We start from the raw sequence: 21,149 nt of genomic DNA, 5'->3' as shown, positions 1-21,149 counted from the left end.
AACTGTATTATCCGGAAATCGTAATACACGTGTGAATACATAGACCATAATATGTCCCTAGTAAGCCTCTAGTTGACTAGCTCGTTGATCAACAGATAGTCATGATTTCCTGGCTATGGACATTGGATGTCATTGATAACGGGATCACATCATTAGGAGAATGATGTGATGGACAAGACCCAATCCTAAGCATAGTACAAAGATCGTGTAGTTCGTTTGCTAGAGCTTTTCCAATGTCAAGTATCTTTTCCTTTGACCATGAGATCGTGTAACTCCCGGATACCGTAGGAGTGCTTTGGGTGTATCAAACGTCACAACGTAACTGGGTGACTATAAAGGTGCATTACAGGTATCTCCGAAAGTGTCTGTTGGGTTGACACGGATCGAGACTGGGATTTGTCACTCTGGACAACGGAGAGGTATCACTGGGCCCACTCGGTAATGCATCATCATTATGATCTCAAGATGACCAAGTGGTTGATCACGGGATCATGCATTACGGTATGAGTAAAGTGACTTGCCGGTAACGAGACTGAACAAGGTATTGGGATACCGACGATCGAGTCTCGGGCAAGTAACATACCGATTGACAAAGGGAATTGTATACGGGGTTGATTAATCCTCGACATCGTGGTTCATCCGATGAGATCATCGTGGAGCATGTGGGAGCCATCATGGGTATCCAGATCCCGCTGTTGGTTATTGACCGGAGAGTCGTCTCGGTCATGTCTGCTTGTCTCCCGAACCCGTAGGGTCTACACACTTAAGGTTCGGTGACGCTAGGGTTATGAAGATATGAATATGCAGTAACCCGAATGTTGTTCGGAGTCCCGGATGAGATCCCGGACGTCACGAGGAGTTCCGGAATGGTCCGGAGGTAAAGAATTATATATAGGAAGTGCTGTTTCGGCCATCGGGACAAGTTTCGGGGTTATCGGTATTGTACCGGGACCAGCGGAGGGGTCCCGGGGGCCCACCGGGTGGGGCCACCTATCCCGGAGGGCCCCATGGGATGAAATAGGAGGGAACCCAGCCCATAGTGGGCTGGGGCGCCACCCCCTATAGGCCCATGCGCCTAGGGTTTCACCACGGAGGAGTCCAAGTGGTGGAAGGCACCCCGAGTTGCCTTGGGGGGAGGGAAACCTCCCCTTGGCAGCCGCACCTAGGAGATTGGATCTCCTAGGCTGCGCACCACCCCCCCTTGGCCCTCCTATATATAGTGGGGGAGAGGAGGGATTTCATACCTCAGCCTTTGGTGCTTCCTCTCTCCCCGTTACGTCTCTCTCTCGTAGTATAGGCGAAGCCCTGCTACTGTGACGCCCTGCATCCACCACCACGCCGTCGTGCTGCTGGATCTTCATCAACCTCTCTTCCCCCCTTGCTGGATCAAGAAAGGAGGAGACGTCATCCGTTCCATACGTGTGTTGAACGCGGAGGCACCGTCCGTTCAGTGCTTGATCATCGGTGATTTGAATCACGTCGTGTTCGACTACATCATCCCCGTTCTTTGAACGCTTCTGCTCGCAATCTACAAGGTACGTAGATGCATCTAATCACTCGTTGCTAGATGAACTCCTAGATGGATCTTGGTGAAACGAGTAGGAAAATTTTTTGTTTTCTGCAACGTTCCCCAACAGTTTCTGTTTAACATAAATGAAATAGAAGATCAATATAAACTGGAAATGTATAGCGATGGCGGCTTAAGAAAGTGTTGAGCGCCATAAACATGCGAGAAGGCATGGCAAAAATCAAGAGTTTTTCTACCCTGTTACAAGACTCCCCGAGTCTGAATAATGAAGTATTGTTTTTTCCACAAAGACATAAACATATGACGCCTGGCGGTTCACTCCTGGGGTTGACCTGAAGATTCTGGGTTATCCTTCTCCGCCTCTCCGTCGGCTGCCCTATCCTGGAAGGTGGACGATGCCCAGTCAATGCCACTCAAAGCTTTAAAATCAGCTTCGTCATCAATTAAACCGGCCGGGTCGACTTTAGGGGCAAAGGTATGCTTACGGATTGGAGGGATCAGGTTGACGTCATCATAGAGAGGTGTTGGGAGTCTTCGATTCTCGCTGTCATAACCCGGCTGATACTTGGTAAGGTCAGTATCGTTCCCAATGAGAGTGGCCACAGGGCGTATATCTTTCACACAGGCAGTGAAATCCGTCTCAATAAACAAGGTGCCATCTTCCTTCAAACTTGGATACCCAAGAGCAATGTCAGCCGGGTCTAGCTCTGGAAGCCACGCCTTGGCCCGGCTCAATGCGGATATAGCTCTGGCTCTTGCAGATGCTCGCCTTAACTCTTGGACTCGCTGAGGTAGCACGTCTTGCAGGAGATGGGGAACATCATTTGATAAAGCCACAACGGCCAGAGCACGTTGTGACCCGGTGTAGAGCTGTTCCACCAGAGTATAAACTGCCTTCAGCTTGATCAACATGTTTTGCTTGAGGTTTGTGCTCCTGGGGCCTACGTTATTAAGCATAAGGTGAGCCGGAGGTAACAACTGAAAATAGTCATTGAAAGGAGGTTTACAGTGTTTAAGGTTTGTATAAGTAACTTAACAAAGATTGCTGAGACCATTTGAGATATCTGGTGCTTTAAGCCGGACAGCTCGGCCGTTGCTTCTGCAAGCGATGCCTCTGCTGTCTTGGCCCGGGTCACCAGTGAGGCCTTTTCATCAGCCCAGGTTTTCTTATCCGCCTCAAAGATCTTCTTCAACTTCTCTTGTTCAGAGACGCTGAATTCAAACTTGGAGTTGGCTTTTTGGATTTCAAGTTCTTGAGCTGCCAAGCGATTCTTCGGGTCAGCAATCTCTTACTCAAATTGACTTATGGTGACCTGCATTAATGTCGGGTTATAGTCAGAATCATTATAAGATAACATTAAGTCCCAAGCACTTTGCAAGCAAAGGTACTTGACACTTGGGGGCTAATGTATACTGAAGAACTCTAAATTACTATGCCAGTTCATGGAAATTAAGTCCCAAGCACTTTGCAAGCAAAGATACTTGACACTTGGGGGATAATGTGTATCGCAAGTTCAAAGTATCATGCTACAACCGGGTTAAATATCTTCTTTCTAAGCCGGACAAGCAGTGCTAGGCAATTTTCTAAAGTCTACAGCATATTTACTTATAAGCAATAGACTTGGGGGCTGGTATAGTAAGTATGGTTAAGGAAAAGTAGCATAAATCATACCTCAGATTTTTGCTGTATCTGCTTCACCATGTCAATTTCCAGGTCATGGCTGCTATGTACTTGATTGATATAGCCAGAGACGATCTCTCCAATACTCAAATGAGTGTAGTCAGCGACGTCCAGCTTGGCCTTTCGGCGTTCCAAATATTCCTCTTTGGCAGAGCACTTAGCCAGCATAGTGGGCCTTCCCGGCTCAATAAATTGAGTTTTGGTAATTTCAACTTCCGGGTCATCTGCTTTAGCCGGGCTAGGAGCCACCGGATTATCAGAGTAGTTGAGAACTTGCTCAACAGGCGGGTCAGAGGTAGTTACTGGAATGTCTTGAGATGGTTCAGGCGGCGGCTCGGGAGCAAAAACATCAGGAGCAGCCATTCCGAGCTCCGGTTTAGTCACGACCGGCACTTGGGACGGCTTATTATTTTTTGCCCTTTTGTTGGGCTTTACTTGCACACTGTGGGAAAGACAGACGGGTTAAATACAAAAAGATGGGCAAAATAAGTTTAAGGTAAGCAAGTTGTCATTACCGTAGTGCGGTCTTGAAAGCCAGCATATTTGATTGCATAGACTCGCCAGATGAGGGTGAAGTATCCTGATAGTTGGAGTCAGATGAATTGAGAGGTTGACGGATGAAACCCGCCAAAGGTAAAAGATAAGGTAGGTTGGAGATAACCTCTGATACGTCTCCGTCATATCTACTTTTCCAAACACTTTTGCCCTTGTTTTGGACTCTAACTTGTATGATTTGAATGGAACTAACCCGGACTGACGCTGTTTTCAGCAGAATTGCCATGGTGTTCTTTTATGTGCAGAAAACAAAAGTTCTCAAAATGACCTGAAACTCCACAGAATATCTTAGAATAAATAATAAAAAATCCTCGCCAAAGATGAAGACCAGGGGGCCCACACCCTGTCCACGAGGGTGGGGGGCGCGCCCCTCCCCCCTGGGCGCGCCCCCTACCTCGTGGGCCCCCTGGATGCCCTCCGACGCCAACTCCAACTCCATATATTGGCTTTCGGGGAGAAAAAATCAGAGAGAAAGTTTCATCGCGTTTTACGATACGGAGCCACCGCCAGGCCCTAATCTCTCTCGAGAGGGCTGATCTGGAGTCCGTTCGGGGCTCCGGAGAGGGGGATTCGTCGCCGTCGTCATCATCAACCATCCTCCATCACCAATTTCATGATGCTCACCGCCGTGCGTGAGTAATTGCATCATAGGCTTGCTGGACGGTGATGGGTTGGATGAGATTTATCATGTAATCGAGTTAGTTTTGTTAGGGCTTGATCCCTAGTATCCACTATGTTCTGAGATTGATGTTTCTATGACTTTGCTATGCTTAATGCTTGTCACTAGGGCTCGAGTGCCATGATTTCAGATCTGAACCTATTGTGTTTTCATGAATATATGTGAGTTCTAGATCCTATCTTGCAAGTCTATAGTCACCTACTATGTGTTATGATCCGGCAACCCCGAAGTGACAATAATCGGGACCACTCCCGGTGATGACCATAGTTTTAGGAGTTCATGTATTCACTATGTGTTAATGCTTTGTTCCGGTTCTCTATTAAAAGGAGGCCTTAATATCCCTTAGTTTCCAATAGGACCCCGCTGCCACGGGAGGGTAGGACAAAAGATGTCATGCAAGTTCTTTTCCATAAGCACGTATGACTATTTACGGAATACATGCCTACATTATATTGATGAACTGGAGCTAGTTCTGTGTCACCCTATGTTATGACTGTTACATGATGAACCACATCCGGCATAATTATCCATCATTGATCCGGTGCCTACAAGTTTTCCTTATACTGGTTTACGCTTATTTACTTTTCCGTTGCTATTGTTACAATCACTACAAAAATACCAAAAACATTACTTTTGCTGTCTTTACTTTTGTTACCGTTACCACCACTATCATATTACTTTGCTACTAAACACTTTGCTGCAGATATTAAGTTTCCAGGTGTGGTTGAATTAACAACTCAGCTGCTAATACTTGAGAATATTCTTTGGCTCCCCTTGTGTCGAATCAACAAATTTGGGTTGAATACTCTACCCTCGAAAACTGTTGCGATCCCCTATACTTGTGGGTTATCAAGACCTTTTTCTGGCGCCGTTGCCGGGGAGCATAGCTCTATTCTTTGAGTCACTTGGGATTTATATCTGCTGGACACTATGAAGAACTTGAAAGACGCTAAGACAAAAATTTATCCCTCAACTACGAGGGGAGGTAAGGAACTGCCATCTAGCTCTACACTTGATTCACCTTCTGTTATGAGTAAGCTAGCGACACCTAAACCTACTACTGCTATGAATTCTGATATGTCGCATGTTATTGATGATGCCACTTCTGCTATGCATGATACTTATGATGAAACTACTTCTATGCTTGATACTACTGTGCCACTTGGTGAATTTCTAGATGAGCAAATTTCTAAGTCTAGAGAAAGAGAAATTAGTGAACCTGAACACGATGATGTTAGTGATGATGAACCTATGCCTGTTATTCCTGAGGGTTATCTTTTTAATAATGAATCTTATAAAGCTATTCTTGCTTGTCCGGATAAACCTGAACGTAACAGGTTACTAATTAAGTGGAGTAAGGAATCTTTTAGAGGTAGGATGAGACCTGACCCTGCTTTTGCTACTTCACCTATCTGTGTTCCTCATCAGGATTATTATGATATTTCTGTTGATCCAAATATAATTACTTTGGTTGAATCTGATCCTTTTTATGGCTATGAATCTGAAACTGTTGTGGCACATCTTCGTAAGTTAGATGAAATAGCTGCCCTGTTTACTAATAATCTAAGATCGCGCCACTTTTATATACTCAAAATATTTCCGTTCTCATTAAAGGGTGATGCTAAGAAATGGTTTAATTCTCTTGATCCTGCCTGTGTGCAAAGTCCCCAGGATATGATTTATTACTTCTCTGCTAAATATTTCCCTCCTCATAAGAAACAAGCTGCTTTGAGGGAAATATACAATTTTGTGCAAATTGAAGAAGAGAGTCTCCCACAAGCTTGGGGGAGGCTTCTCAAGTTACTTAATGCTTTGCCTGATCATCCTCTTAAGAAACCTGAAATATTTGATATCTTTTATAATGGATTAACTGATGCTTCCAGAGATTACCTGGATAGTTGTGCTGGTTCTCTTTTCAGGGAAAGAACACCGGATGACGCTGAAATTTTATTGAATAATATGTTGGCAAATGAAAATAATTGGGCACCTCCTGAGCCACCTCCCGAGCCAACTCCTGAGCCAGCTCCTGAGCCAATTACTGAGCCTATTCCTAAACCAACTCCGAAGAAGAGAGGTGTTCTATTTCTCAGTCCTGAAGATATGCAAGAGGCAAAGAAATCTATGAAAGAAAAAGGTATTAAAGCTAAAGATGTTAAGAATTTACCTCCTATTGAAGAAATACATGGTCTTAATTTACCGCGTGTTGAAGAAGTATATGATCTCAATTACTTATTTACTGAAGAACCTCCCGATATCCCGACACAGGTAGTAAAGGTAAATTCTCTCTATAGATATGATAAAGTTGAAGTCCCTCCTACTAAAATTGCTAGTCAGTGCTTGGATGAGTTTGATGACTTTATGTTTAAGCAAGATGACTTTAATGCTTATTTTGGTAGACAATTAAAGCAGAATACCTTTATGATTAAACCCTTGGGTGATTATATGGCTAATGTTAGAGGTGAACTTAAACTTCTTAGCAAACATGCTTCTATGGTTACCACTCAAGTAGAACAAGTACTTAAAGCTCAGAAAGAAATGCTTGATGAAATGAATAGTAAGAAAAATGAATATGCTGTTAGAGTGGCTACTAGAACTGGTAGAATGACTCAGGAACCTTTGTATCCCGAAGGCCACCCTAAGAGAATCGAGCAAGATTCTCAAAGAAATAATATTGATGCACCTAGTTCTTCTAAAAGGAAGAAAAAGAAAAATGATAGAACTGTGCAAACTTCTAGTGAACCTATTGCTGAACCACCTGATAATCCAAATGATATCTCTATGTCTGATGCTGAAACACAATCTAGTAATGAACATGAACCTGGTGAAGATGTTAATGATGATGTTCATGATGATGCTCAACCAAGTAATGATAATGATGTAGAAGTTGAACCTGCTATTGATCTTGATAACCCACAATCAAAGAATCAACGTTATGATAAAAGAGACTTCGTTGCTAGGAAACATGGTAAAGAAAGAGAACCATGGGTTCAGAAACCCATGCCTTTTCCTCCGAAACCATCCAAGAAAAAGGATGATGAGGATTTTGAGCGCTTTGCTGAAATGATTAGACCTATCTTTTTGCGTATGCGATTGACTGATGTGCTCAAAACAAATCCTTATGCTAAGTATATGAAGGATATCATTACTAATAAAAGAAATATACCGGAGGCTGAAATTTCCACCATGCTTTCTAATTACACTTTTAAGGGTGGAATACCAAAGAAACTTGGAGATCCAGGAGTACCTACTATACCATGCTCCATTAAAAGAAATTATGTTAAAACTGCTTTATGTGATCTTGGAGCCGGTGTTAGTGTCATGCCTCTCTCTTTATATCATAGACTTGACTTGAATAAGTTGACACCTACTAAAATATTTTTGCAAATAGCTGATAAATCAACTGCTATACCTGTCGGTATTTGTGAGGATGTGCCTGTTGTGGTTGCAAACATTACTATTTTAACGGACTTTGTTATTCTTGATATTCCCGAGGATGATAGTATGTCTATTATTCTTGGAAGACCTTTCCTTAATACTGCAGGGGCTGTTATTGATTGCAACAAAGGCAATGTCACTTTTCATGTTAATGGTAATGAGCATACGGTGCACTTTCCGAGGAAACAACCTCAAGTTTATAGTATCAACTCTATTGGAAAAAATCCATCGATTATATTTGGAGGTTTTCAATTTCCTCTTCCTACTGTCAAAAAGAAATATGATATACTTATTGTTGGGGATGTCCATATCCCCGTTGAGGTAACATAGTGTTATTCGAAATTTCTCCGGTTCCATGATTATCGGAATGAGTTTGTTAACAAGACTTGATCAACCTTGTTAGTGGATTCTTTTTGATGAGCATGAGATGGATGAAACTAGAAGCACAACCTTCTCTACCCTCTTTATATTTTCTGTTCTTTAATAGAAATAAAGTAAAATAGTATTTTTTCTGTCTGTTTCCTGACTTATCCATGCAATATAAAAATATCCTGAAAATAAAAGTCCTCAGAATGCCATGCCAATTTAATATGATTTTTTCGGGAATATTTAAGGATTTTAAGTGCAAAAATTACCATGGGGGGAGCTGCCACCTGGTCACGAGGGTGGAGGGCGCGCCCTACCCCCCTGGGCGCGCCCCCCTGCCTCGTGGGCCCACGGTGGCCCTCCTCCACTTATCCCTGCACCCATCTTCTTCCTCTGCCTCACACAAACCCGAAAAACCAACTCAAGCTCGTGTTCCAGCAACTTTTGCTGCGATTTTCGATCTCCTTGCTCAAAGCACCTCTCGCAAAACTGCTTGGGGAGATTGTTCCTTGGTATGTGACTCCTCCATTGGTCCAATTAGTTTTTGTTCTAGTGCTTTATTCATTGCAAATTTGTGCTGCATAGGTGACCATGTTCTTGAGTTTGCATGTCAAATTTATATGGTTCCAAGTAGTTCTAATGCTTGATATATGCTCTAGGCACTTGTATGAGTAGTTGCTATCAATCTTATTGAAGTTGGTTCACTTTTGTTTGAAGTTACTAAAAATTTCAGATTGTTTCAGAAATAATGAAGAGACTTTTGAGGGGCCCGTCGAGCTGAAGTTCTAAGAAGAAACAAAAGGAATAAGAACAGAAGCCCAAATTTAATCTGCCTCATATTGCGGAGGTCCGGCCGTGTGAATGGCCTTCCGATGACTTCTTGAGGAGTGCCGGGATTTATGAAGATTTCTATCTATTGATTGAGAACGTCGGCCTCACCAACTTCCTCCGCGACCAACGTCATCAGTATCTCTTACTCACAAATACTTTTGTGCAGAACTTCTACTTTTTCCCTAAGAAATCAACTCCAACAGTAGAGTTCCATTTATATGATGTTGCTAGGGAGATGACATTAGCTGCATTTTGCAAGGTTGGCAAAATACCTTTCGAGGGTTCTTTAGATGAACCACACCGTAATGAAGTGGAAGCTTATATTGACACTATCACTGTGGGAGAAACCAGGAAGGTTTCTGATGCAAGAATTACTAGCATACATTTCCCTGTTTTACGCTACTTTGCCTTATTTGCTAGTCGTTGCTTGATTGGTCATGGGAACTGTGGGAACCTTAGTATTCCTGATATTATTATTTTGCTCCATGGTTTATACCGCAATAACTCTGTTAGTATGGGTGGAATTGTTGCTAGACGGTTGAGTATGAACCGTACTAAGGGCCCCATCTTTGGAGGCATTTATGCTTCACGCCTAGCTGAACATTTTGAAATACCTATTAGGCATGAGGAGAAAGAAGAAACAGCGCTGCCCCGTGCTTATTTAGATTATAAGAGTATGGTAGCGCATGATTTTCTTGTTAAGAATCGCGAAGGGGCGCTTAAATATAAATTGTACTTTGATAAACATCACCCTGAGACTATTACTTTGCCTGCTCGCTCTTTGTTTAACTTGTCTGCAGGTACTTACATTGTTCCGTGGGCGGCTGTTTAAGCCTATCGGAATCCTGCACCAGCCTCGGAACCGGAGCCTCCACGAATGCCTGTTTATTCTTGGGATCCTGAGGCGGTTGCCAGCCAGTGGCAGTCAGAGTCCTCTTCATCACATTATGATCCCAACTATTCTTCATCGCAGTACGACCCCAGCTTCACCTACGGATATCAGCCAGGTTATCCCTGGCAATAGACCAACCTAGGCCAAAAGCCTAAGCTTGGGGGAGTACGTATTTCTCACCGACATTACATACATGTTCACACACACTCATTGCTAGATGTCGGTGCTCATACTCTTTCATTGTAATATCCATGTTAGTTTAAATTTATTTTTCTAGCTTTATTCTTGTGTGTTTGATAAACCTTAAGAAAAAAAACAAAAAATTAGTTAGTCTACTTTCCATGCTTGTAGTAGAATTAAAAAGAAAACCCAAAAATATTTCTCGTCCTTCTTTTGCTTGTTGGGAGCTTTCCCGTGTAAATAGTTTTTATTCTTCTTTTCCTTTCTTTGGGGATCGAGAAGACTATATTGAAAATGCTTAGTGGCTCTTATATGCATGATTGTTTATTTAACTTAGAGCCCATATTACTTGTCTTCTCTCTTGAGTTCAATGCTTGCAGATTCTAGCTTAGTCCAATGCACGTGCACTCTTATTATTATATACACCGTTCAGTCATGCAAGTGAAAGGCAATAATGATGATATATGATGGACTCATTGGGATGAGAAAAGCTGGTATGAACTTGACCTCTCTTGTTTCTGTAAATATGATGATTCATCGTTCCTGATTCAGCTATTACGAAGTAAACATATTTGCAATAACATTTAGAGATTATAGTTGCTTGTGCCATGCTTGATTAGCTATGAGTTATAATGGTTAACATTGCGTGCCAACATGCTATTGAGATGAATATGATGTGGTATGATAGGATGGTATCCTCCTTTAAATGAATTGAGTGACTCGACTTGGCACATGTTCACGCATGTAGTTGAATCAAATAAACATAGCCTTCATGATATTTATATTCATGGTGGATTATATCCTACTCATGCTTATATTCGGTGTGAATTAATTTTAATGCATGTTTACGACTGTTGTCGCTCTCTCAGTTGGTCGCTTCCCAGTCTTTTGCTAGCCTTCACCTGTACTAAGCGGGAATACTGCTTGTGCATCCAAACTCCTTAAACCCCAAAGTTGTTCCATATGAGTCCACTATACCTTCCTATATGCGGTATCTACCTGCCGTTCCAAGTAAATTTGTATGTGCCAAACTCCAAACATTCAAATGAAATTCTGTTTTGTATGCTCGAGCAGCTCATGTGCAACTATGGCTGCCTATATCTTCCATGCTAGGTGGGTTATTCTCAAGAGGAGTGGACTCCGCTCCTCATTCACGAGAAAGGGCCGGTAACCGGGATGCCCAGTCCCATGATCCAAAAAGATCAAAGCAAATCAAAATAATTAAACAAAACTCCCCCTAGGAACCGTTGAATGTTGGAGGCACTCGTTGTTTCGAGCAAGCCATGGATTGATGCTTGTGGAGGAGGGGGAGTATAAACCTTTACCATTCTGTTTGGGAACTGCCTATAATGCATGTAGTATGGAAGATACAGCCATCTCATAGTTGTTGCGTTGACAGTGAAAGTATGCCGCTCAAAATATTATTTATCTCGGTTTCAAAAATCGAGCTCTGGCACCTCTACAAATCCCCGCTTCCCTCTGCGAAGGGCCTATCTATTTACTTTTATGTTGAGTCATCACCCTTCTTATTAAAAAGCACCCGCTGGAGAGCACACTATCGTTTGCATTCATTATGATTGGTTTATATTGGGTATGACTTGACTGGATCTCTTTTATCATGAATTACAATGTTTAGTCAGTCCTTGATCTTTAAAGGTGCTCTGCATTTATGTTTTGCGGTCTCAGAAAGGGCTGGCGAGATACCATTTTGTTATATCATGTTATGATTATTTTGCGAAAGTATTGTCATCCGAGTTTTATTATTATGGCTCGCTAGCTGATTATGCTATTGATATGAGTAATTGTGAGACTTGTGTGTTATTGTGAGTATGGTTAGTTCATAATAATTGCTGAAACTTGAATGCTGGTTTTTCATGTTTACAACAACAAGAGCAAACAGAGTTTGTAAAAGTTTTTCTTTTTCTCTTTCAGTTTTTCAACTGAATTGCTTGAGGACAAGCAAGGGTTTAAGCTTGGGGGAGTTGATACATCTCCGTCATATCTACTTTTCCAAACACTTTTGCCCTTGTTTTGGACTCTAACTTGTATGATTTGAATGGAAGTAACCCGGACTGACGCTGTTTTCAGCAGAATTGCCATGGTGTTGTTTTATGTGCAGAAAACAAAGGTTCACGGAATGACCTGAAACTCCATGGAATATCTTAGAATAAATAATAAAAAATCCTCGCCAAAGATGAAGACCAGGGGGCCCACACCCTGTCCACGAGGGTGGGGGGCGCGCCCCTCCCCCCTGGGCGCGCCCCCTACCTCGTGGGCCCCCTGGATGCCCTCCGACGCCAACTCCAACTCCATATATTGGCTTTCGGGGAGAAAAAAATCAGAGAGAAAGTTTTATCGCGTTTTACGATACGGAGCCACCGCCAAGCCCTAATCTCTCTTGGGAGGGCTGATCTGGAGTCCGTTCGGGGCTCCGGAGAGGGGGATTCGTCGCCGTCGTCATCATCAACCATCCTCCATCACCAATTTCATGATGCTCACCGCTGTGCATGAGTAATTGCATCGTAGGCTTGCTGGACGGTGATGGGTTGGATGAGATTTATCATGTAATCGAGTTAGTTTTGTTAGGGTTTGATCCCTAGTATCCACTATGTTTTGAGATTGATGTTGCTATGACTTTGCTATGCTTAATGCTTGTCACTAGGGCCCGAGTGCCATGATTTCAGATCTGAACCAATTATGTTTTCATGAATATATGTGAGTTCTAGATCCTATCTTGCAAGTCTATAGTCACCTACTATGTGTTATGATCCGGCAACCCCGAAGTGACAATAATCGGGACCACTCCCGGTGATGACCATAGTTTTAGGAGTTCATGTATTCACTATGTGTTAATGCTTTGTTCCGGTTCTCTATTAAAAGGAGGCCTTAATATCCCTTAGTTTCCAATAGGACCCCGCTGCCACGGGAGGGTAGGACAAAAGATGTCATGCAAGTTCTTTTCCATAAGCACGTATGACTATTTACGGAATACATGCCTACATTATATTGATGAACTGGAGCTAGTTCTGTGTCACCCTATGTTATGACTGTTACATGATGAACCACATCCAGCATAATTATCCATCATTGATCCGGTGCCTACGAGTTTTCCATATACTGGTTTACGCTTATTTACTTTTCCGTTGCTATTGTTACAATCACTACAAAAATACCAAAAACATTACTTTTGCTGTCTTTACTTTTGTTATCGTTACCACCACTATCATATTACTTTGCTACTAAACACTTTGCTGCAGATATTAAGTTTCCAGGTGTGGTTGAATTAACAACTCAGTTGCTAATACTTGAGAATATTCTTTGGCTCCCCTTGTGTCGAATCAACAAATTTGGGTTGAATACTCTACCCTCGAAAACTATTGCGATCCCCTATACTTGTGGGTTATCAACCTCAGTCTTGCGCTTCCTGGTCACGTCAGGTAAGCCGGAGGAGAGTTCTGCGTCTTTGCTTGTCCGGGTCTGCCTCCGGCTCTCATAAATTTGTCGCTTCAAAAGGAATTGAGGATCTTGGTAAGCTAAAGGATGTGAAAATCTTACTTTCCGGGTCACCCTTCGGATTTTCTGCCGTGGCAAGGGCTCGGAGTCGGAGGAGATTATAGTTACTTCTTCCTCAACGGCTTGGCTGTTTCCCGTGTCCTGAAAAGAATTAATGTCAATAAGATGATAATAAAGGAATCAGGGGAGTTAAGAGTTACCTCTTCTTCATCATCATCAGTATCATCCAGTTTCAACATATCTGAAGCGCTCGGCTTCTTCTTCCTTGAGGTTCCTGTTTTGGCGGTTTTCCTTTCAGCTCTCTTGGCTGCTCTGGCTTGTTTGGCAGCCTCATGGTCATACTTGACCTTCCAGAAGTTGTCATTTGCCTGTGAATCATGATAAAGGGTTATGAGTACAAAGTAGAGTATAATGCACGGAGGGTATCAATTGTTTAGATGGATGACTTACAGCAGGAGCCGGGTTCTTCTTGTAGAAAGGAAGTAAGCCAAAGGCATTACTAACCACCGTGCCCTCTTTCAACAAAGAGTGGGTCATAACTTCAACCATGTCATCTGGTATGTCATCCGGGCTATGGCGCAGCGGTTCATCCTTCTCGCCAGAGTAAGTGCACATTAAGCCGGGGCGGCGGCTTAACGGAATCACTCGCCAAGAAATCCAGACTCGGACCAGGTCGATGCCATCTAAGCCGTTCCCCAAGAGAGCTTTGATTTTCCTAATGGTGGGAGTGAGTGGAAGACGTTCAACAGCCGTTAGCTTGTCTGGCAGCGGATGATTGGATTCAAGGCGCAGAGCATGAAAGCCGGGCAGTGGGTTTTCATCAGCCGGAGAAGTGTCCTGGCAGTAGAACCATGTCTGATTCCAATCCTTTGGATGGCTTGGCAGTTCAGCATAAGGGAAAAGGCAGTCTCTCCGCCGCTGAATTGAGATGCCGCCAAGTTCCAGACTGGGACCGTTAGCACATTCATTCTGTCGGTTTAAATAAAACAACTCTCTGAATAAAAGTAAGCTGGGCTCTTCTCCAAGGTACACCTCGCAGAAGACTTGGAAGTTGCAAATATTTGACATGGAATTGGGCCCGATGTCTTGAGGTCTTAGGTCAAAGAATTGCAAAACGTCGGTGAAGAATTTTGAACCGGGTGGAGCAAATCCCCGGCTCATATGATCTGTAAAAACGATCACCTCCCCCTCTTTGGGTTGAGGTTTCTCCTCGGACGGGTCAGGAGCATGATAAGACATGACCTCCTTCTTGGGCAGATGGACTGACTTCACAAATTCAGACAGTGTGCTTTCCGTGACAGTGGACTTGACCCAGTTACAGGTCACAGGAGCCTTGGGAGCCTTAGGTGCCATTACGCAAGTGGAAGCCTATGAAAAAATAAGAATTTCCGGTTCAACTTTAACCCGGAAGGAAAACATTTTTAATTCATTCAAGATGGCGGCTTAAGAAGGGGCCTAATGACATATGGCTAGTTGTGTTTTTTACATTTAAGCCGCGACGGGTTCCAGAAGCAGTTAAGTATTTAAAGTGGCCAGAGGTAAGCAAGACTGACAATCCATATTGTCTTAAACCGGCCACATGGACTACCGTGGTGAAATAGATTCAACAGATGCAGTTTTTTGGCTAAGTATAGAACAAACAGATTTCACAAGCTGCAGCTATTATTTTGGATCAAATGGTCGCTCTGAAAAGGAAAATTTTCTAGACCTAAAACCAGTGCAGAGAGGTTCATATATTCAAAGAGGGCCTTTAAACAAGGGAAAACGGATCTGTTTCTATTCGAGATGGGTGCGGAACAGCCACCACAGTAGTTCTAACTGCCCAAAAATCAAAAAAGGGCATTGGGGATGAAAACTATCAAGGGTTTGCAACGAGCGGCAATGAACACCGATGAACTCGCGAGGCCGTAATGCAGATTTAGAAGTAGGGAAGGAAAAGGACTTACGGATGCAGAGCTATTGCAGGGTTCTGTCGCGTTTCTCTAGTCAAGTCAGGTTGATGCAGCGGCCTGAGTTGAAGAAGACAAGGAGATCTGTAGCGGCGGTAGTAGAGCTCGAGCAGCGGAGAAACAGTGCGAGGAGGAAGACGACCGAAGAAGGAGAATGGGAAAGAACAAGGTCGCACTTATTAATAAGGAAGGGCCGACTGAGATGGCGCGGGAAACAAGGAGACCGAACATCATTATCCAGCGACCCTGACGCCTCGATTTTCGGAATGGTCAGTAAAGGCAAAGATCCGTTGGAGTATATGATGGAGTAAAATATGAATTTAATTGAAGATGACGTCATGACGGGTTAACGCAGATCCAGAAGATGACGTCATGGTGGGTTAAAACCTTTGCACAGACAGAAGGCTGAAGTCTTGATTCTTAAAGAATTTTAAGATTGACATGAACCGGTTCGAATCAATCTGGGGCCTAATGTTGGGGATATAACTATTTGTGTAAGCCACCCATGAGGGGCCGGGTTACGCAAAGAGGGATTCATCAGAAGAAGCCCAAGACCAAGCATGAAGATAGCGGTTCAATAAAGGGGCTAAAGCCCACAGGCGACTTAAAGCCCATAGTGGTAAACCGCCATGATGGCATGACTTGTATCATAAGGTAGAATTAACTAGTCACCGAGCCGGACACTGTCTATGAGCCGGCCGGGACTTTGTAGGCCGAAGGGCGTCAACCCATATATATAAGGGGATGACCCGCCGGCGGCTTAGGGCAAGAAATAATCAATCGAGAGCCAGGCATAGCGTATATCGCTCCCTGGTCATCGAAACCTCAGCAATACCAACCCAACTAGACGTAGGCCTTACCTTCACCATAAGGGGCCAAACTAGTATAAATCTCTCGTGTCCTTTGTCCCGATTAACCCCTTTAATCTTCCTAGTTGCGATGGCTCCTCGACTAAGTCCTTGCAAGAGGACATCTGTCATGACAATTCCACGACAGGCCCCTGGAGCTCCTCCGATGCCAACTCCAACTCTATATATTTGCTTTCGGGGAGAAAAATGAAGGAGAAGAAATCATCGAGTTTTACGATACAGAGCCGCCGCCAAGCCCTAAAACCTCTCGGGAGGGCTGATCTGGAGTCCGTTCGGGGCTCCGGAGACGGGGATTCGTCGCCGTCGTCATCATCAACCATCCTCCATCACCAATCTCATGATGCTCACCACCGTGCGTGAGTAATTCCATCATAGGCTTGCTGGACGGTGATGGGTTGGATGAGATCTATCATGTAATCGAGTTAGTTTTGTTAGGGTTTGATCCGTAGTATCCACTATGTTCTGAGATTGATGTTGCTATGACTTTACTATGCTTAATGCTTGTCACTAGGGCCCGAGTGCCATGATTTCATATTTGAACCTATTATGTTTTCATGAATATATGTGTTCCTGATCCTATCTTGCAAGAATATAGTCACCTACTACGTGTTATGATCCGGCAACCTCGAAGTGACAATAATCGGGACCACTCCCGGTGATGACCATCGTTTGAGGAGTTCATGTATTCACTACGTGCTAATGCTTTGTTCGGTTCTCTATTAAAAGGAGGCCTTAATATCCCTTAGTTTCCATTAGGACCCCGCTGCCACGGGAGGGTAGGACAAAAGATGTCATGCAAGTTCTTTTCCATAAGCACGTATGACTATATTCGGAATACATGCCTACATTACATTGATGAATTGGAGCTAGTTCTGTATCATCCTATGATATGACTGTTACATGATGAACCGCATCTAGCATAATTCTCCATCACCGATCCAATGCCTACGAGCTTTCCATATACTGGTTTTCCCTTATTTACTTTCCCGTTGCTATTGTTACAATCACTACAAACACCCAAAAATATTACTTTTGCTTTCGTTACCTTTGTTACCGTCACCACTACTATCATATTACTTTGCTACTAAATACTTTGCTGCAGATACTAAGTTATCCAGGTGTGGTTGAATTGACAACTCAGCTGCTAATACTTGAGAATATTCTTTGGCTCCCCTTGTGTCGAATCAATAAATTTGGGTTGAATACTCTACCCTCGAAAGCTGTTGCGATCCCCTACACTTGTGGTTTATCAAGACTAATTTCTGGCGCCATTGCCGGGAGCATAGCTCAATTCTTTGAGTCACTTGGGATTTATATCTGCTGGACACTATGAAGAACTTGAAAGACGCTAAGACAACAATTTATCCTTCAACTACGAGGGGAGGTAAGGAACTGCCATCTAGCTCTTCACTTGATTCACCTTCTATTTTGAGTAAGCTTGCGACACCTAAACCTGCTTCTGCTATTCAGTCTGATATGTCGCATGTTATTGATGATGCCACTTCTGCTATGCATGATACTTATGATGAAACTACTTCTATGCCTGATACTACTGTGCCCCTTAGTGAATTTCTTGATGAACAAATTTCTAGGGCTAGAGAGAAAGAAATTATTGAAACTGATTATGTTGATGAAATTGATGATAAAGACTTGCCTGTTATTCCTGAGGGTTATATTTTTGATAAAGAAGCTTCCGCAGGTATTTTCGCTTCAAAGATAGATCTGAGCTCAAGAGGCTATTAGTTAAATGGAATCAGCAATCTCTTAATGATAGAATGAGACCTGACCCTGCTTTTGCTACTTCACCTATCTGTGTTGCCGATAAGGATTATGAATTCTCTGTTGATCCTGATATAATTACTTTGGTTGAATCTGATCCTTTTCATGGCTATGAATCTGAAACTGTTGTGGCGCATCTTACTAAATTAAATGATATAGCCACCCTGTTCACTAATGATGAGAGATCTCGCTACTTTTATATCCTTAAAATATTTCCGTTCTCATTAAAGGGTGATGCTAAGATATGGTTTAATTCTCTTGATCCTAGTTGTGTGCGTAGTCCCCAGGATATGATTTATTACTTCTCTGCTAAATATTTCCCTGCTCATAAGAAACAAGCTGCCTTAAGGGATATATATAACTTTGTGCAAATTGAAGAAGAGAGTCTCCCACAAGCTTGGGGGAGGCTTCTCAAGTTACTTAATGATTTGCCTGATCATCCTCTTAAGAAAAATGAAACACTTGATATCTTTTATAATGGACTAACCGATGCTTCCAGAGGTTACCTGGATAGTTGTGCTGGTTCTGTTTTCAGGGAAAGAACACCGGATGAAGCTGAAATTCTATTGAATAATATGTTGGCAAATGAAAATAATTGGACATTTCTGGAGCCAGCTCCTGAGCCTATTCCTAAACCAACTCTGAAGAAGAGAGGTCTTCTATTTCTCAGTCCTGAAGATATGCAAGAGGCAAAGAAATCTATGAAAGAAAAAGGTATTAAAGCTGAAGATGTTAAGAATTTACCTCCTATTGAAGAAATACATGGTCTTAATCTACCGCCTGTTGAGGAAACATATGATCTTAATCCATTACCTATTGAAGAACCTCATGGTCTTGATAACCTGACACAGGTAGTAAAGGTAAATTCTCTCTATAGATATGATAGAGCTGAAATCCCTCCTACTAAAATTGCTAGCCAATGCTTGGATGAGTTTGATAACTTTATAGTTCAGCAAGAAGATTTCAATGCTTATTTTGGTAGATAATTAAAACACAATGCTTATATGATTAAACTGTTGGGGAACGTTGCAGAAAACAAACAAAAATTCCTACGGTTTCACCAAGATCCATCTATGAGTTCATCTAGCAACGAGTAATCGGATGCATCTACATACCTTTGTAGATCGCGAGCGGAAGCGTTCAAAGAACGGGGATGAGGTAGTCGTACACGACGTGATCCAAATCACCGGAGATCCTAGCACCGAACGGACGGCACCTCCGCGTTCAACACACGTACAGAACAGCCACGTCTCCTCCTTCTTGATCCAGCAAGGGGAGAGGAGAGGTTGAGGGAGATGGCACCAGCAGCAGCACGACGGCGTGGTGTTGATGGAGCTGCAGTACTCCGGCAGGGCTTCGCCAAGCGCTATGGAGGAGGAGGAGGTGTTGGAGAGGAAGAAGGAGGCAACCAAAGGCGTGGGAGAAAAGCCCTCCTTCCCTCACTATATATAGGAGGGCCAAGGGGGGGGCGCCGGCCCTAGGAGATCCAATCTCCTAGGGTGGGGCGGCGGCCAAGGGGGGGTTTCCCTCCCCCCCAAGGCACCTAGGAGGTGCCTTCCCCTCCAAGGACTCTTTCCCCTTGTAACCCTAGGCGCATGGGCCTCTTGGGGCTGGTGCCCTTGGCCCATGTAGGCCAAGGCGCAACCCCTATAGCCCATGTGGCCCCCCGGGACAGGTGGCCCCACCCGGTGGACCCCCGGGACCCTTCCGGTGGTCCCCGTACAATACCGATAACCCCGAAACTTGTCCCGATGCCTGAAACAAGACTTCCCATATATAAATCTTTACCTCCGGACCATTCCGGAACTCCTCGTGACGTCCGGGATCTCATCTGCGACTCCGAACAACATTCGGGTTACTGCATATACATATCCCTACAACCCTAGCGTCACTGAACCTTAAGTGTGTAGACCCTACGGGTTCGGGAGACATGTAGACATGACCGAGATCGCTCTCCGGTCAATAACCAACAGCAGGATCTGGATACCCATGTTGGCTCCCACATGCTCCTCGATGATCTCATCGGATGAACCATGATGTCGAGGATTCACGCAATCCCATATGCAATTCCCTTTGTCAATCGATATGTTACTTGCCCGAGATTCGATCGTTGGTATCCCAATACCTCGTTCAATCTCGTTACCGGCAAGTCACTTTACTCGTACCGTAATACATGATCCCGTGACCAAACACTTGGTCACTCTGAGCTCATTATGATGATGCATTACCGAGTGGGCCCAGTGATACCTCTCCGTCATACGGAGTGACAAATCCCAGTCTTGATCCATGTCAACCCAACAGACACTTTCGGAGATACCCGTAGTATACCTTTATAGTCACCCAGTTACGTTGTGACATTTGGTATACCCAAAGCACTCCTACGGTATCCGGGAGTTACACGATCTCATGGTCTAAGGAAAAGATACTTGACATTGGAAAACTCTAGCAAACGAACTATACGATCTTCTGCTATGTTTAGGATTGGGTCTTGTCCATCACATCATTCTCCTAATGATGTGATCTCATTATCAATGACATCCAATGTCCATAGTCAGGAAACCATGACTATCTGTTGATCAACGAGCTAGTCAACTAGAGGCTTACTAAGGACATGTTGGTGTCTATTATTCACACATGTATCACGATTTCCGGATAATACAATTATAGCATGAATAAAGACAATTATCATGCACAAGGAAATATAATAATAATGATTTTATTATTGCCTCTAGGGCTTATTTCCAACAGTCTCCCACTTGCACTAGAGTCAATAATCTAGTTACATTGTGATGAATCGAACACCCATGGAATTCTGGTGTTGATCATGTTTTGCTCTAGGGAGAGGTTTAGTCAACGGATCCGCTACATTCAGGTCCGTATGTACTTTACAAA

General features: G+C 43.4%; 1 protein-coding gene across 1 annotated transcript; it reads right to left on the bottom strand.

Annotated features, from left to right (window-relative positions):
• Positions 1-1,843: 1,843 nt before the first annotated feature.
• LOC147963350 (uncharacterized) lies at positions 1,844-15,013 on the bottom strand. Its single transcript, XM_087529548.1, has 8 exons — positions 14,111-15,013; positions 13,861-14,028; positions 13,556-13,801; positions 3,725-3,789; positions 3,201-3,651; positions 2,832-2,841; positions 2,566-2,786; positions 1,844-2,470 (listed from the first exon to the last, which is right to left on the bottom strand). The coding sequence occupies exons 1-8, from the start codon at positions 15,011-15,013 to the stop codon at positions 1,844-1,846; spliced, it is 2,691 nt and encodes an 896-aa protein (XP_087385674.1).
• Between the last annotated feature and the right edge of the window lie 6,136 nt (positions 15,014-21,149).

This window comes from Triticum urartu, chromosome 6A (genome assembly GCF_056163025.1).
Source record: "Triticum urartu cultivar PI428250 chromosome 6A, HENAU_Tu73, whole genome shotgun sequence".
NCBI classification, from domain to species: domain Eukaryota; kingdom Viridiplantae; phylum Streptophyta; class Magnoliopsida; order Poales; family Poaceae; genus Triticum; species Triticum urartu.
The sequence above is the reverse complement of the archived record's forward strand: the minus strand, read 5'-3'. Positions and strand labels throughout refer to the sequence as shown.

Coding starts and splice junctions, on each gene's coding strand:
- LOC147963350 (XM_087529548.1), bottom strand. CDS start 15,013: ATGGCACCTAAGGCTCCCAAGGCTCCTGTGACCTGTAACTGGGTCAAG. Junction 13,802..13,860: donor CTGATGATGATGAAGAAGAG/GTAACTCTTAAC, acceptor AATTCTTTTCAG/GACACGGGAAACAGCCAAGC. Junction 3,652..3,724: donor GCTTTCAAGACCGCACTACG/GTAATGACAACT, acceptor TCTTTCCCACAG/TGTGCAAGTAAAGCCCAACA.